This window comes from Prenolepis imparis, unplaced genomic scaffold, assembly GCF_030444845.1.
Source record: "Prenolepis imparis isolate NDT839.2.m4 unplaced genomic scaffold, iyPreImpa1.0 SCAF_11, whole genome shotgun sequence".
NCBI lineage: Eukaryota > Metazoa > Arthropoda > Insecta > Hymenoptera > Formicidae > Prenolepis > Prenolepis imparis.
The window spans coordinates 7,948-24,394 of record NW_028141169.1 but is presented as its reverse complement, the minus strand read 5'-3'; the positions used below and the strand labels follow the sequence as shown (position 1 = coordinate 24,394).

At 31.7% G+C, this 16,447-nt stretch overlaps 1 protein-coding gene across 4 annotated transcripts; it reads right to left on the bottom strand.

Annotated features, from left to right (window-relative positions):
* On the bottom strand, positions 1-9,632 carry LOC145942762 (uncharacterized). Of its 4 annotated transcripts, none has more exons than XM_083049769.1 (7): positions 9,591-9,632; positions 6,056-6,272; positions 5,601-5,840; positions 4,118-4,204; positions 3,258-3,392; positions 2,546-2,697; positions 1-2,323 (listed from the first exon to the last, which is right to left on the bottom strand). In XM_083049769.1, the coding sequence occupies exons 2-7, from the start codon at positions 6,269-6,271 to the stop codon at positions 2,197-2,199; spliced, it is 957 nt and encodes a 318-aa protein (XP_082905895.1). In that variant the 5' UTR covers position 6,272; positions 9,591-9,632; the 3' UTR covers positions 1-2,196. The 4 variants fall into 4 exon arrangements, with proteins under 4 accessions (XP_082905895.1, XP_082905896.1, XP_082905897.1 ...); XM_083049770.1 differs by having other exon boundaries at positions 3,258-3,389; XM_083049771.1 differs by lacking the exon at positions 4,118-4,204.
* Between the last annotated feature and the right edge of the window lie 6,815 nt (positions 9,633-16,447).

The following is a 16,447-nucleotide window of genomic DNA, read 5'->3' as shown; positions in this document are numbered from 1 at the left end:
TTTATTAAGATACGATAATTGAATTGCACATACATGCACAATTTATATATGCCTATGCCATATATAATCAGCCATATTGATATTACAAAAGAGAGAGAGAAATGACGCAAAGTCAACTTTTTATTCTCATGCATAAATACACACACGCGCGCGCGTAGGTTGTTCATAAAGTTCGTACCAGTGGGGTGTGGTAAAGGCTTATAAAGAAAAGAATGAAGTAAATTGAAACTAAGCATATTATATGAACGACCCTCGTGTATGTATATATATGTATATATATATATGTATATATATGTATACATGTATACAATATAAAATTTATATACAGGAGCTAATAGAATATATAATGATGGAGATGCTAAAAGAAAGAAAATATATAACATCCTGAGATATTAACATGTACGTTAAATAGGGAAGACCATTCGGTAATGAGACATATTCAATCACACTATCATTGATAAAATGTACATTTTGCAAAGTTTATATTTTGAAAATAGTACCAAATACATATATATTTTTCTCATTTTAGCAAAAATTAGCAATATCATCAATAATTTCTAGTCGTGCTTTTCATTTTCATTCTCTCACATCTTTGACTTTTATGTGTGAGATAGATTAAAATATATTTTATTTTGTAAATTTCTAAATAAAATAAAAAAAAGCATATTTAAAAAACTAAAATTATTTTTTGTCACCTTTGAATTAATTGGAAGAATAAATTTTTTCGCCGGCTTAAATATAATATCGCTCAAGGTTAATCTTTTTTTTCTAGCAAATGATAGCAATATTTGAACAAACACTCATCGAACACATCAAATTTGCCGATCCTGTTTCTCCAACAGCTCTAAGCGCGTCTTCCTCCCTCTTTCTCTCTGTCTCTCATCTCTTTCTCTTTCTCTGTTTCTAAAAATCTTATTATCGATAATACTTTATATATACATACCGTGTGTACATTTAATTATTAAATATATACGGTATGTAAACAATCTTGATAGAGCTTGTATAATTTCCGTGAATTAAACTTTCGAGGCTATAGAAACATGGAAATTACACAACACTGGCGTAAAATTCTTTTTCCTGTACTTGTAACATCAAAAATTGAATTTGCGACAAAATCGCATTCCGGTCTTGCGACAACTATTCGGCCAACATTTTCTATCGCATATATCATATTTCGAAGAAAAATGCATCGTATCTCAGATGTCGAGCAAATCTTATTGTGTACTAGAAATTTGAAAGATACCGACAATTATATAGTCATTCTATTATATGTACTCTAGATAGATTGTCAAAATACCGGAAATCGCGCTCCAAATCTTTCAAACAAGGATACTATACAACTTATATATATATGTATATATAATACGCTCAATAAATAGAAATAAATATATATAATTATATAATTAGCGCATGGCGAAATTTGGGCATTAATACGAGATAGGAGATTTATAAACGCATGATAGACAGGCGACCAAAGATGAATTTCATTAGGTGAAATTTCATCGAAAGATTTCATTTTTTTTAGAAGCCACAGTAGATTATCGAAAGTTTTCCGAAAGTTTTATCTCATTTTTCGCGAGAAAAACCTTTACAAGCTTAAACTCTATCGAATGCTTGATTTATTTGCAACACTATAAAGTCACACCGACTCGTCGAAATTACGAAACTGGATCATTTAGCGCGTACACGTGCGTCGAATTCGCCGCCTCGAAAAAAATGATCAGTCGTGAGCTGTTGAGCTAGCAAAATTCCATGTGAATCTCCCAGCTCGGCGTGCTTCTTAAACGCCTGCGCGCGCAGTCAAGTCGATTAAACTTAAACTTCTATTCTAGCGTGAGATACACTAGAAATTTTATCGAAATGCGTCGATCGCTTATGTCGAGTGCTTGACACATAAACAATATATTTGAATATTCGAGAACTCTAAAAAACGTCCTAGAGGGAAAGACGTGTTCCAATCTTCAAGACGTTTCTTGAATAATTTTGAGATTTTTTATGTCGTTTGGTTGTGTGTGTGTGTGTGTCTGTAACGTGTAAATCAATAGAGTTGCGTTTCTCGCATCATTCTCTATCATCGAGGCGAATGTACAGATTGTTCGGATTAAAGATTCTGATTAAAAAATTCGATCGGCAAAGAGATTTTGCAGAATCTAATTGTAAGCCACACACTCGATGAAACGCTACGAATGGGTGCTCTCATACGGCATTGCAATCCATGAAGAGAGTTCTGCAGTCTTCGCCTGTGCGACCGCGACGTCCTGCTTCGTAAAGAGCCTCGAAACCGACGCCACTCTGTCTCTGCAGGAGATAACTTGTCGCGTATCTGCGGAAATTATGTTCAATTTGTAACTAATTGTATGGATCAAAATTGTTATAATTTCGATGAGAGTTTAAGTTTGTGATACCAACACGTGAAAAAATAAACTCTGTTTGTCTATTTATAAAAAAAAAGGAAACACTGGACAATTAAATTAGTTATGCATACACATTGTGTACACTTAATTTCTTCGACTTTATTTAACGAAGATGCGAACTAAACACTCACGATCCAAGCTGGCAGAAGATCGACGATGGGCCTTGCGTGTCAGCGATGCACTCTGCGCTGGCCTCGCAAAGGGCTCTCTCGGCGCATCCGCGTTGACCTTCCTCCTCGGCACGTTCTACGTAGCTAAAGGACTTGACAGATCTCATGTAGCCCTAGCGAATCAAACGAATTACAAACACATGTGAGATATATTTTCGTCCCTAAATAAGTAAAATAATAATAATAATCACATAATATGATGTCTTGTTCCATTTATAAAAAATCTTAACAATATTTTAAATAGTTGTAAAATAATATAAGAATATAAATAAATAAATATAATAATGATATGATATAATTCGCACGCGAGAATGTGAGATGAATAATTAAGATATTATTCTAAAAACCACACACACACACACACACACACACACACACACACACACACACACACACACACACACACACACACACACACACACACACACACACACACACACACACACACACACACACACACACACACACACACACACACACACACACGAACGCACGCACGCACGCACGTATAATAATTATAAAAATTATTATAAAATATTTGTACGAGTATATATATGTATATTGATAACTTTCTCTTAGCGCCATCATTTCCTAAATATATTTTAAAGAATACAAATATATTACTTTAATTGATAAATTTATTAATAAGTATTTTTATTTATAATATTTTTACCTTTAGCATAGAAATTGACGCTATCGCAGCTTCGGAGATGGTGTCGCGCCTCCCGAGTGAACGAGCTGTCAAGGAACGATGAGAAAACGATGTCTTCAGAGCGTCTAGCAGGTTGATGACTATGCTGATGAACTGCTTATAATAACACGATAAGCAAAGATATAAGCGAATTTATTCAAAGAGACATGTATTTTGAAGAAAAGGAAGTATGGTCTATTGTAAGTAGAGCACGGTGCAGATTTCACGCATATGCGTGAAATTAATTTACATTGTTAAATATATATTATAATTACATATTATAATTACAATTATAGTTACCTCATACAATGAAATTGAAGTGTGGTCAAGTTTTAACAGACAATCATGAAACAGTATTTTGTAATCCTTTGTAGTCTTTTGTGGTTTGTTAAAGCGTAAGTCAGTGTAAAAGCGTGTTAATAAATTAAATTATAAAGTTGTCTAAAATTTATTCTTTATATATAATTCCTTTCTTTCTCAAATTATATATATATATATATATATATATATATATATATATATATATAGAGAGAGAGAGAGAGAGAGAGAGAGTGTGTTATGAATTAATATTATACAAAACGGGCTGTAATGGGGATTAACACATGAAGCAATTTTTAAAAAGCCATTATTTAACAATGCACATAAATTGATTAGTAAATGCTACGACAAGAATATTGGACAACTAGATATAATAAAACTAGTTCAATTTTTCCAACTCAACTCATATTCTCGATCGAACAAGCATGTTCATATATGTGTAGACGCATTTGTAGTTTTCGCCAAAGCAAGATGAAGAATTTTAACTTTTCATTGAATCTTCTCATTTATAAATTCGTACTAACCTCGGAAGCATTTTTCGCCATTACTGCAATCTGTTCGGGGTTTCTGCCCTGTCCTAGAAATGCGCCCAGCACCGCGGTCAAAATTTCCTAAACAACCGACACCAGCCATATGCGCTAAGTCTAGATCGACAATTATTTACAAGAGAAGAGAAAAGAAAAAAAGAAGGAAAGAGAGGGTGGGGGGGGAGAGAGAGAGAGAGAGAGAGAGAGAGAGAGAGAGAGAGAGAAAAGGAGAGCAGCTCGTTGATGCAAATGTCGTGTTTGAATATTTAATTTATTCAAAATAAGTGACTTGGAAATGGCTGGAAGAGAAGTGCATAAAGCGAAAACGCTGTCTTGAAAAAAAAAGATAAGTTTTACCCCGTCTTGTATAGAAACTTAACTTAGTAATTATAATATCATATAGTTATCAATATGGAATCAATAAAATTTGAAAATGATTACAATTCTACTAATATGTTGACAAAGCTGTAATTACCTCTCTGTGTGTGAAGTAAGTTGAAGTATAAATCTTTTTAAATTTCTCATTTTCTGAAATTAAGTTTCGATCAAGCTTTTTCTTTGCTCTTTCTTCCAACTATTCTTATGGTATTCTCGCAAATATCAAGAGCGAAATTGTTCATCAAAACGTGGTGAAACGCCGACAAATTTCTGGCTGTGAGACGAATTAAATTGTGTAGAAAACGTGAAGATGGTGTGACGCAAATGCGTGAAAATAATGATCCGTTCACAATCACAATTATTTAACACATTCTCCTTCTCTTCTCTAATTATATTGTACAACCGTAATAGCTCTAGTTCACCGTAAGCAGCCATGCGTATTTCCTAATTTCTATTCAGTGACAAATTTAATTTGTTTCATACAACTAAAAAAACTACATATATGTGAATACAAGACTGTTTTCCTCTCTCTCTCAATAATAATAATAATCATTATATTAGAATATCGATAAATATTAAAACAAATAATAATTAAGATTAGGATATTAAAAAAATAAATTATTATAAATAAAGCAATAATAATTTCAAATATTTGAATTTGAAATAAATTGTTTATAAATATTAACAATTTTATTTCTTGTAATAATGTATACATATATATAGACAACTCTGCGATACGATATCCCGAGTTGCTTTATTAATTTACATATATAAATCCGATTCTGGCGTCATTTACATTTTCTCGTCACAGAGAGAAAAGAAAAATTGTCTTTCAGGATAAAAGCATTCAATGTGTCGGATATATAATCAATATTCAACTTAAATTTTACATGTTGCAAAATCCTCTTTCGCATTCGACTATTATAACATGTCGCTAATATCAAATTATAATCTAATAAACTGAAAAAAAGTAGTTGATTCAATGTATAGTCGAGACACGACATAATGCTCCGATTCGCATTATTGACATGATAAACCTCGCGAAAAAATGTTTGAAAATTGAAATGGTCGAACATGGCACATCACAGTTATTTTCACTTACCTGCATAGGACTACTCTGATTGTCCACTTTGTCGATACCATCCACCGGCTGCTGGGGTCCACCCAATAATGCCGTGAGAACCCTAAGACCCACAGAGAGCAAGTTGGTCCACGGACTCGTAGTCGCACCATCATCTATCTCGTTCTTGCTGGGTCCGGTCGCACCACCGGTCTGACCCAGCAGCATTTGCATCAACATACCCAACATATTGGACCACGAGAAACCGCTACCGCTACCCTCCTGTATGTGTGCGAAAACCGAAGGATACGATATTAGTAGTAGAAAGAAAAACGAATTAGCTTAAAGTTTAGTCTATTAAAACCGAGATCTATTAGAAACGTAAAGATGAGACTATATATAATCTATCCTCTCGATCACTATGGTATAATACAAATGCGTGTAAAATTATAATATTAATTAAATTAAATACATGAATACAATTTTGTATAATTTACTTGAATTTGATTAGTACTAATGTCCTCGAGATCATCGAGTGCCACTTTTTTCATCGCATTTGGCTTTTCGGCGAATTTTCTATCCTCTCTGACTTGCTGTTGTTGTTGGTACTCTTGTGGATATTGCTGAGTGTATTGCGGATGCTGCGGTAAAGTTGCAGCTTGTCCCAGAACAAGCGCAATCAAACACAAAGATGCATATTCCTTGTACGACATTCTATGACAAAAAAACTTTTGTTATATTTCAATGTATATATATATATATATATATATATATATATATATAATCTGAAAAGATTTATTATATGTTTAAAATCTTTTTTCTCCTCTTCCCAGAAGAATTCTTCGCTACAATGTATATACTCGTAAGAAAGAGAGAATAATAAAATGTATTTAACATGATATATATTTCCTGTAAAAAGAATAAGCTTATATTATTAGCTAATCTGTAAAAATTATAATATCTATACATGTACATATGTATATACGCACGTATGTCAATAAGAGATAAAATTACATGGTGTGTTTCTTTTACAGTTTGTCGCACTTGTTTGTTACCTCTGTCATATATGCTACGACTATCGTGAATCATATTATTATACACGTATATATGGACTATGGACATATTATTTATTGTGCACCTCTATTCAAGGTATGCGCGCGCGCGTGTGTATGTTAAAATTTTAAAAGTTAAAGCGACTAAAAGCTTGCCTTTGAAGACAGGGGAGCGGAAGATGCGCCAACACGATGACTCAGAAACGAAAGTATGCCATAGCAGCTCTGACACGAAACGATGATTCAAATAAAGTTGAATTTATAATAAAGTATAATGAGTATAATATATAATTGATCCAAAGTTTATCTTTTTATTTTTTTACACGTTAAAAGAAAGAAAAGCTTTTACGATAATACATCAAAGTATTATATTATTCAAAATTATATTCTTATTCCGTAATTATTCTTATTCTTTCAGAAAAATGCTACAAGTAACACTATTTTATGATGAATTCCTACAAAAATGATGGAAATATATTTTTCGACATTGTTGAAGCGCATAACACCTTTCCTCTTAAAGAAAAACAAAATGCGGGATTTGTTGAGGCATAATTCTAATTTTAAGAATAACGAGAAGAATCTATTTATACTTGTCTATATTTACTTTGAAAAAATTGCCTATATACTTTTTCCATATAATTCTATAAAAAAAAATTGACCAAGTCTCGAAATTTTCGAAACGCTTTGAAATAAACACATGTGTACATGTAGTATCTAATGTTCTCGAAATAATTTAATCACCGTATGTATATACTAGATTTGTTTTGGTTGCGCTTTTAGAGATAAATCAATTTATATATTATAATGCGCTATCTTGCGCGCGCGCGCGCGTGTGTGTGTGTATGTGTGTATTATGTTTGGCGTTATTCATATTTATATTTACAATTCGATAATGTTACGTCCCTGAATTTCATCGTGATTGCATCCCCTGAGCGTTTCCAAGAGATCATCGTCAAGGGAGTTGGTTTATTAACAACCGGCGCGATATTGTTTCTTGGCGCCATATTGACGGACTTGAATTGACAGCTGTCGGATTGAATGGTCGTGCGGTCTCTCAATACATTTATTAACGTGCTTTTGTATAATTCTAAGATTATTAAAGTTACCAAGTTCCTTTATTAAATACGCCTTGTTTATTTCCCGGCGCAAATGTGTGTGCGAGTAATATGTTGCGTTGCGCGTATTCGAGATATCGCAAAGTCGCGCGGACGTAACATTACGGACGAGTTATAGGATTTAAATCTTACAAGTTTCGCGCGATTTTCTATCCGTCTCTTTTATAGAATATATATTACAAGATTCAATAATACAAATCATGATCTTCATTTTGATCGCGCGGAATGATGGACGGAAATGAATGAAATCGGTGTATATATGTTGCGGATACAAGCTGTGAACACGATGCTGCTGCGAAAGTGTGTCACCGCGGTTAAGGTCGCTTTGACCGCGAACATACCACCCGATTGCTCGTTAGCCCACTTCCCGGCGATGCTGGTTTGTTGAACCCGATAGGTACCGTTATTCTAAAAGGCGGTCATGACCTACTGTCGATCGCTAGCGGGTGACCAGTTCTCGTGCCCGCGAAAAAATAAATGAAGGAAAGCAACTGTGAGAGAAAGAATAAGTACCGGTATGCTAATCGATGAGATTGAGGCAATAAGAATTGAAAATCGACAAACAACATTTGCTATATAAATATTTTCAAAGGTTTTGCGATGTAAAATAAAAAAATAAAATAAAATAAAAAATGTAATAAAATAAAAAAAAATTAATTTTTTATAACAATACGATAAAAAAATTGTTTATTCTACACGTATATTATGTATAAGCGCTATTACACACGCGCACACACACACAAATTTGTGTGTGTATATTATATATACGATACGCGGCGTGCCTTCTGAAAACGGTACATGCCACGGTGAAAAAATCACAAACAAGTTTCTAACTGTATTCTTACACCCCTGACGATAGCATTTTCTACCTGTGATAGAACCATACAAAAGAACTTGCAAAATACAGAAAACTTTTTACGAGGTTATCATGACATGGTTCTGATTGCAATGCTAGAATGATCGAATTTTAATAAAATAAAAAAAATTGATATAGATAAAGATTACACACACGTGTGTGTGTGTGTGTGTGTATAATAACTTTGATGAAAAATATCTAAAAGCTATTTAAATATTATATATATAAAAATTATGGATTAGATGTTCTCTCTCTTTCTTTCTCTCTCTCTCTCTCTCTCATTAATATTTGCAAGAAAAGATAATTATTGTAAAGATGTATTTTTAAACTGAGCAAGGTTTAGTAAGTGAATAATAAAATTAATAATATAAATATATATATATACATATATATACATATATAAGAGAGAGGGAGAGCGTAAAATATGTAATATAATAAATATAATTACACTTATTTATATTCTATAATAATAATAAGACACGAACACATTGGAGAGAAATATTTTGCAAATTTTCTAGCGCATTGGTTTAAATTAATATTATTTTCGTTTAGAAAAAGATTCTAAATTATTTATAAAATTATTAGAAGTGTGTGTGTGTGTGTGTGTGTGTGTGTGTGTGTAAATATATGTATATATAGAATTAAATTTATTTAGTGTAATAATAACTAAATTAAACATGTAATTAATAAAATATATATACAACTCCAATAACAAAGAATTAATTAATTTAATGGATCTAAAATTATACACATTTAAAAATAATCTTGAATAAAACACGTATTCAAAGTGCATGTCTGCGTTATATATATATCAATGATTAATAATATATAATCATTATCAATTTCATCATACTTAAACATTTTATAAAATTACACCAATTTACAGATTATAAAGTAGCTTTATCGAAACTTTATTTAATCTGAAACAATATTTGAAAAATTCGAGCAATTAATTTTCTCTAATCGAATAATCCGAGTCGCAAAAGGAATGGAAAGCTATGTTACTCACTTAGTTTACTTTCTGGCAGACTTCCGTGACACTGACTCTCAGTTCTGAAGATGAAATTCTTTGTGGGGTCTTCTATATAGCTTGCGAGTATACGTGGGGGTAAACCGTTCGGCCAATGACCACTCATCTTTGCTACCATTTTCAATGAAACTATCCAATCGCGCTGACTGGCGAAGATTCCAAAAGATCGTTTATTTGAGAGAATTTTTCGTAATTACTTTGCGATGGAGAAGAAAAAACATTCACGGACCTTACAAAGAAATAATACACAGTCCGAAATTGTTGTCTCGCGCTGCACTAGTTTTCGACATACATGTACATACATACGTCATACATGCATACATGTGTGTGTGTGTCATTTATTTATAATTTTCTTTTTGTCACAATTGTTAACGTTACGCTCAGCAATTTATATTACACGTCTCGTTGCATCTGTCATTCGGTGCATTATCTTCACGTATTCTTAGATTATTATTCTAATATTATACATATCTTCTGACGTCATGATTCAATCGAGTTGCAGTGGGGACATAAAAATCTTAAATTTAATAGTCGACTGTGAGAATTATAATAAGTGCTATCTATTATTTTTATTAATAAATAAAAATTTCAAACAAATAAATTTTTATCTCTTTCTTTTACCCATATCCTTTCCAGTTGATACAAAGTATCACCTCGTAGCTTATCCTCTTGTAGTTTCTCTTTGACTATATAATTCAAGAGATGATCGTTTGATTCGTTATTTATCGTTTGATTCGTGCAAGTAGAAAAGAATAGCTTACTTAATTAAAATAATTAGTTTTTTAGATGTTTATGTTATTCGGGCATTTTAGCAAAGCAAGAAATTTATTAATTTTTAACGTTTATAGTTAATTTTTGTTATATTCATATTTATATCCTCGCATTCTTGTATAGTCTTCTATTTGTTTTTGCGCACTTAATATTATATTATTTTCTTTTCATTTCACGATTATATCAAGATACTAATAATAATCCAAGCGATTGAGTAATGTAAATCGGCGCGTATCGATAGCGAATGGAAAAAGCGTTGGCAATTTATCGTAACTGTTTCAGTAGCGGGATGCTGCGTTGATTCTTTTTATTAGGAAGATCTCGCTAATCACAGATCCTGCCTCGCGGCAGCTAGATGTACTGCCCTCCCATCTCCTCTTTTATCTTTGCACTTGTTGGCATAGTTCATCGTAGCAAGTTCAGTGAACGTATTACGAGTCGCGAATGGATCCAAGCGTAACGGAATCGACGGACGACCTTCGCGGAGGAAGTTACGCGTTATCGAACTCGCGATAGGATGCACCAGTGCGATGATTACCTGATATTCCCGAAAGATACGAGATTACGTCACAGATTCGAGTGGCTATTAGTGTAATATAAGTACCAAAACAATTTTTCTACAATATATGTGTTTATTATATTTTTATATATGTATTTATTATCCCAGCAAACACAGAATATAAAACGCTATATAACGTCAGAGTAACACGCAATATAACAAATGTTATATTTTAGATACATTAATATAATATAATTTTTTTGATCACAAGTCACAATATAACTGTGCTTTATAATTGTTATATTACTTTATAATTTTCTAGCTATCTTAAAATAACAACAACATAGCATAAATATTACATCACATACATCACAGAACATTTAAATTACATTACAGCAATGTTATAATCTTACAAGTTGCAATGTAATATATTGTAGAGACATTTTAAGAACATATAACTGTAATATTTCATGAAAAATGTTACAGCAATATTCCAAAAATATAAAAAAATAACGATATTTTGTAGTCATTAGTTCTTTCATTTACCGCTATGCGACGCGGCGCGATGATTTATCTATCTTGTATTTAAGTTTCAGTCATGAGTATTATATAAAGCTTACAAAAAATGATTATTAAGATTAAAAAGATACAATAATTAATTTCTGTCAGTTCAATTTTTCTGATATATCCCAACAGTATGGCACACCGTTTTACTTTTTAATAGCATAAATAATATTCCATTCAATATAAAAGTTTCAAAAAATAGTCTTAAGAAAAATTGCGATTCTTTAAATGCAATATAATATAAATTACAAAATATAAAAGTAAGATTTATTTGCAATATTTTGATAATGTATATTTTTTATGTGTGTATAAAAAAATTGTTCTAATTTTTAATAATTTATTTACAAAATAAAAATATTTTGTTTCTATGTAATAAAAATGAATTATATTTATGTCAGCACATAATAATAATGTCCTAAAACTTTTATCTTTACCTATGCTGTTAAGATAAAATTAACGTTTGATATCATTTTAAATAATTTTTTTTATGTCTTTAATAATAATAATGTTTCCGAATAATTTCTTTATTAATTTAAAATCAGAAATTTATTTTTAGTTTTGTACTTAAAATGTTTGCTATTAAAAACGGCATGCCATACAACAGAGTCGAATTCAGATATTGAATAACTGATCGAAAATTTTGAAAACGGACAAATAAATGTACGAATGAGAGGAAATCGCTCATTATATTATAATATTTAGGCTACTATTTTTATATAAATAAAAATTTTATAAAATAATTAAAAAAAATAATATAAAAGAATTTTATACAATAAATTATTTAAATTGTATTATTTAATTTTTATTATTTAATTACATTAGACTAATTGTAAATATATAATAATATAATTTATAGGAGAATCAACTTTTTTGTCATCGTTAAAATAAATTATGTCTAAAAATTATTATTGAAATAATTATATACCATATTATATTTTCTTCATTACTCTATAGAAATGATTTATTCGTGTGAGACTATATACATGTACATATACATATATATATATAACGATTGCCAACATTGAAAGCGGCAAATGTTGTTTAACATTATATAATGAGCGAATTCGATTCTGCATTCATTCATTAATGTTAGCCAGAATTTGCTCATGATTCACGTCATTATTATGCGGAAATGCATTATATATACGAGCGCATTTTTAAAGTAAGGTCCGTTTTGAAATAAAAAAGGATCTCAACATATAAAAATAATTTATTATAGCCAAAAAACTTGTACAAGTTTACTTAATTTTTCCACATAATCATCATTGACTTTTTATTCATTTTTAATATTGTTTCAATAGCTTCCTCTAATTCCATTGTTGTAAAAGTTCGCTGCCTCTGTGTCTTGAACCAGTTAATGCTGTTCTTTAGTTTGCATTTCTTTTCGTTTTTTAGTTCGCTTTAGGAAATTGAATAGACTGATTTCTGAAACCGTAAACCGCTGATTTTCAATAATTTTTGTATTTACTTGTTCCATTAAACTTTCTGTCATCATTGCGTTGGGCGACCGCTACGCTCATCTTCGTCATGAACATTTGTTTGTCCTTCTTTAAACAAACGACACCATTGCCTAACTTTACTGTCACTCATAACATTTGGTCCAAAAACCTCACAAAGTTGTCTATTCAATTTTTTAATGGCGAACTAAAGAACACGGCGTTATTAACTGGTTCAAGACACAGAGGCGGCAGACTTTTACAACAATGGAATTAGAAAGCTGTTGAAACAATATTAAAAATTAATAAAAGTCAATAATGATTATGTGGAAAAATAAAGTAAACTTGTACAAGTTTTTTGGCTATAATAAATTATGTTGAGATCCTTTTTTTATTTCAAAACGAACCTTACTTATAAAAAATGCGCCTCGTAGATGGAAGCGTGTTTGCATGTTCGCAACATGCTCTGTTTACATGCGGTAGGCTATCCTCATTTAAAAGAGTTTGTAAGCTAACAATATATATAAGTATTATTTTCTGAAAATGTCTTTGCGGTTGAATGCGTTACGCGATGTGTTACACGCAATCAATCATGACGAGAAGTCTAGAGAAAATTAGTGGCACTATGTAATATATATAACGTGACACTTTTTTTCCCCGATTTTTCTAATTATGTACGTACCTTATTATTCATAATTAGACACGTCAACTTACAAATCTATTAAAAAATATGTGAGATTAACTTCGAGAAATGTGTCTCTCTCCCCCTCCCCCTCTCAACCCCTCTCAACCCCTCCCCGCGCCCTTAAAGCTTTATTATTTTCGAAAAATACTCTTTTTATTTGTTTATAATTATACAAAGCAGGGGGGATTTCGCAACTTTTTTTGTCCAGAGAAGATTAATATTTATATTTATCAGGAGACTATAAGTCCCTACGAATAAATAAACAAATTTAATATATACTACAATATTATACGATTTGTACAGTCGTCTCAAAATATCATTTTAATATTATTACAATTATATTTAATAACTATTTCAATATATATTTCACACATATATATGTATATGTTTAAATTATTATACTTAATTCAGTTAAGTATGAATAAACTATAATGATCAAAGGTCAAAAGGGTTCGCGTACAAATAATGATTTTCTGCAAATATTCCTTTCTGTGTGTCTCGGCGAAAACAGCGGGCACAAGAGTAGCCACTACAGCTATTCGACACAGAAAACCTTAGTTATGTAGCGGGATCGACACGTGGCGGACGGATTTACATTCATAAATGCTATATGCATAACGCATATATATATATATATATATATATATGTTGACACGACTATATATGATGACGATCACACTTTGTTACACGATTAAATATCGTGAAAGAGAAAAAGAAATTGCAAGAAATTGCACAATCTTAAAATCTTGTTCGAAAAAGGAATAAGTATAACCTTTTTGTGTAAAGTATTTTAACTTACTGCTGCATAGTCAGCAATACGTGTATATATATATACCCAGACAGCCAAATCTGTTTGAACAGATTTTGCCAAACGTCTGCTATATATTTTTGCTAGCAAAAAAACTGCAGATTGTATACAAAATCTGTTATATGAAATAATGATAGCAGAATGTTGGCAGAAATGTTACAAAACCTGCTGACATAATTTGGTAGCAAGTCAGCAGCAGAAACCAAGTAGGATTTGTATAAAATTATCATAGCAGATTGGCGGCAGAAATCGAGCAAGGTTTGCGAGCGCATAATCTGATGACAAATTGACAACAGAATCTGCATTTTGCAGTTATTTAAATAGTTTTTTCGCTTACCGCTATGCGATGTATTTTCTCGCAATCAAATTTCTGTTAAAAATACATGTATATAAAGTCTGCAAAAGTCGTGGCCTATTAATAAAAGATCAAAAGTATATTTCTATCAGTTTTAAACTGATTAGAATCAATAGGATAAATGGAAAATTATCCATTTACTTGCTATATTGATTTATTTCCTATTTATTTAAAGCATAAAGCAAGAATTTAATTCTCATATAAATAATTATATCTTAAATTTTAAAAATTAATTTATTTTTACAATTTATTTTATTATTAAAATTTAATTAAATTGAACATTTGTTATATGAGATATAACTAGGATATAGCATATATATGTTATACATTAAATGTCATATTTATGAAAAGAAAATTGTAATTAATCGATAACATCTTATGCATCTCTGTTATATTTATTTAAAAATATTCAATTTTATTAATATATATTTATGTTCAAATTGCAAGAAACTGCGCAGGTCCTGCTCGATTTCTGCCGCGAATTTGCTGTCAGATTGTGTTTGACAGATCTGCTCGGTTTCTGCCGCCAATCTGCCATTAAACGTATTGTGCAGATTTGTTCGGATTCTGCCGCCAATCTGCTGTCATGTTATGTCAGCAGAATCTGCTGACAAAACACAAGTTCAATGCGGATGCAGTTGATGTCAATCTGCCGCAATACTCTGATTGAATTTGCTGCCAATCTGCCGACATACTGCGCTAACATTTTGCTTACTGGGTATATATATATATATATGTCACTGGATCTTATATTTAAGGCCGGGTCTACATTGGTCGTAGAATCGTAGATCGTAAGAAAATTGATCAACCACAGTCGATTATTTCAAAAATAATCTGTAGTTGGTCAATTTTCTTAGGGTCATTCCACAATAGATTGCAAATGCCCTCGTTGCCAGAGTTGACAATTGCGGATTGACCAATCAGCTGACAAGTAGCTTTGCTCTGATTGGTCAATCCGCAATTGTCAACTGGCAACGACGGCATTTGCAACCTATTGTGGAATGACCCTAACGATCTACGATTCTACGGCCAATGTAGACCTTTGTCATTGATGGTGTCCATTTTATCACAGTATAGGCTCATTCAGACAGGACGCGTCAAGCGTCAAACAGCGAGCAGCAATCATTCAACAACCAATAAGCGAGGTAATATTAGCAATGGCGTAAAAAATATTGCCTCGCTTATTGGTTGCTGCTCGCTGCTTGACGCTTGACGCGTCCTGTCTGAATGAGCCTTAAAACTACATACAGTAGTGACAGTAGCTGTCGGCTCCTTTGATGTAGCCGTTAGTCGATCACGTGACGGTCAGCCATGTTGTAAGCCTTACGGGCGCTTCATTTGAACATTAAGAATCGCGATAACGTCTTACGCAAAGTCTTTTTTAATGAGATAAAGATAATAATGCAAATTATTTTCTGTTTTTAATGTTAGTATATTTTAAAAATGTATTAATAAAATTATAAAACAGTATATAAAACGTGATACATACAGTAGTGACAGTAGCTGTCGGCTCCTTTGATGTAGCCGTGAGTCGATCACGTGACGGTCCGCCATGTTCTTAGCCTTACAGCTAACGCATGCGTAAAAGAAAATTTACTCGCTGATTTTCTAGCACTGTCACTACTGTATGTAGTTATACTGTGATTTTATATAGAGCAAAATTTAGGGAGTTGGCAGTCTAGTACTATATAGATCTATGGTTATAGACACGGACGAGA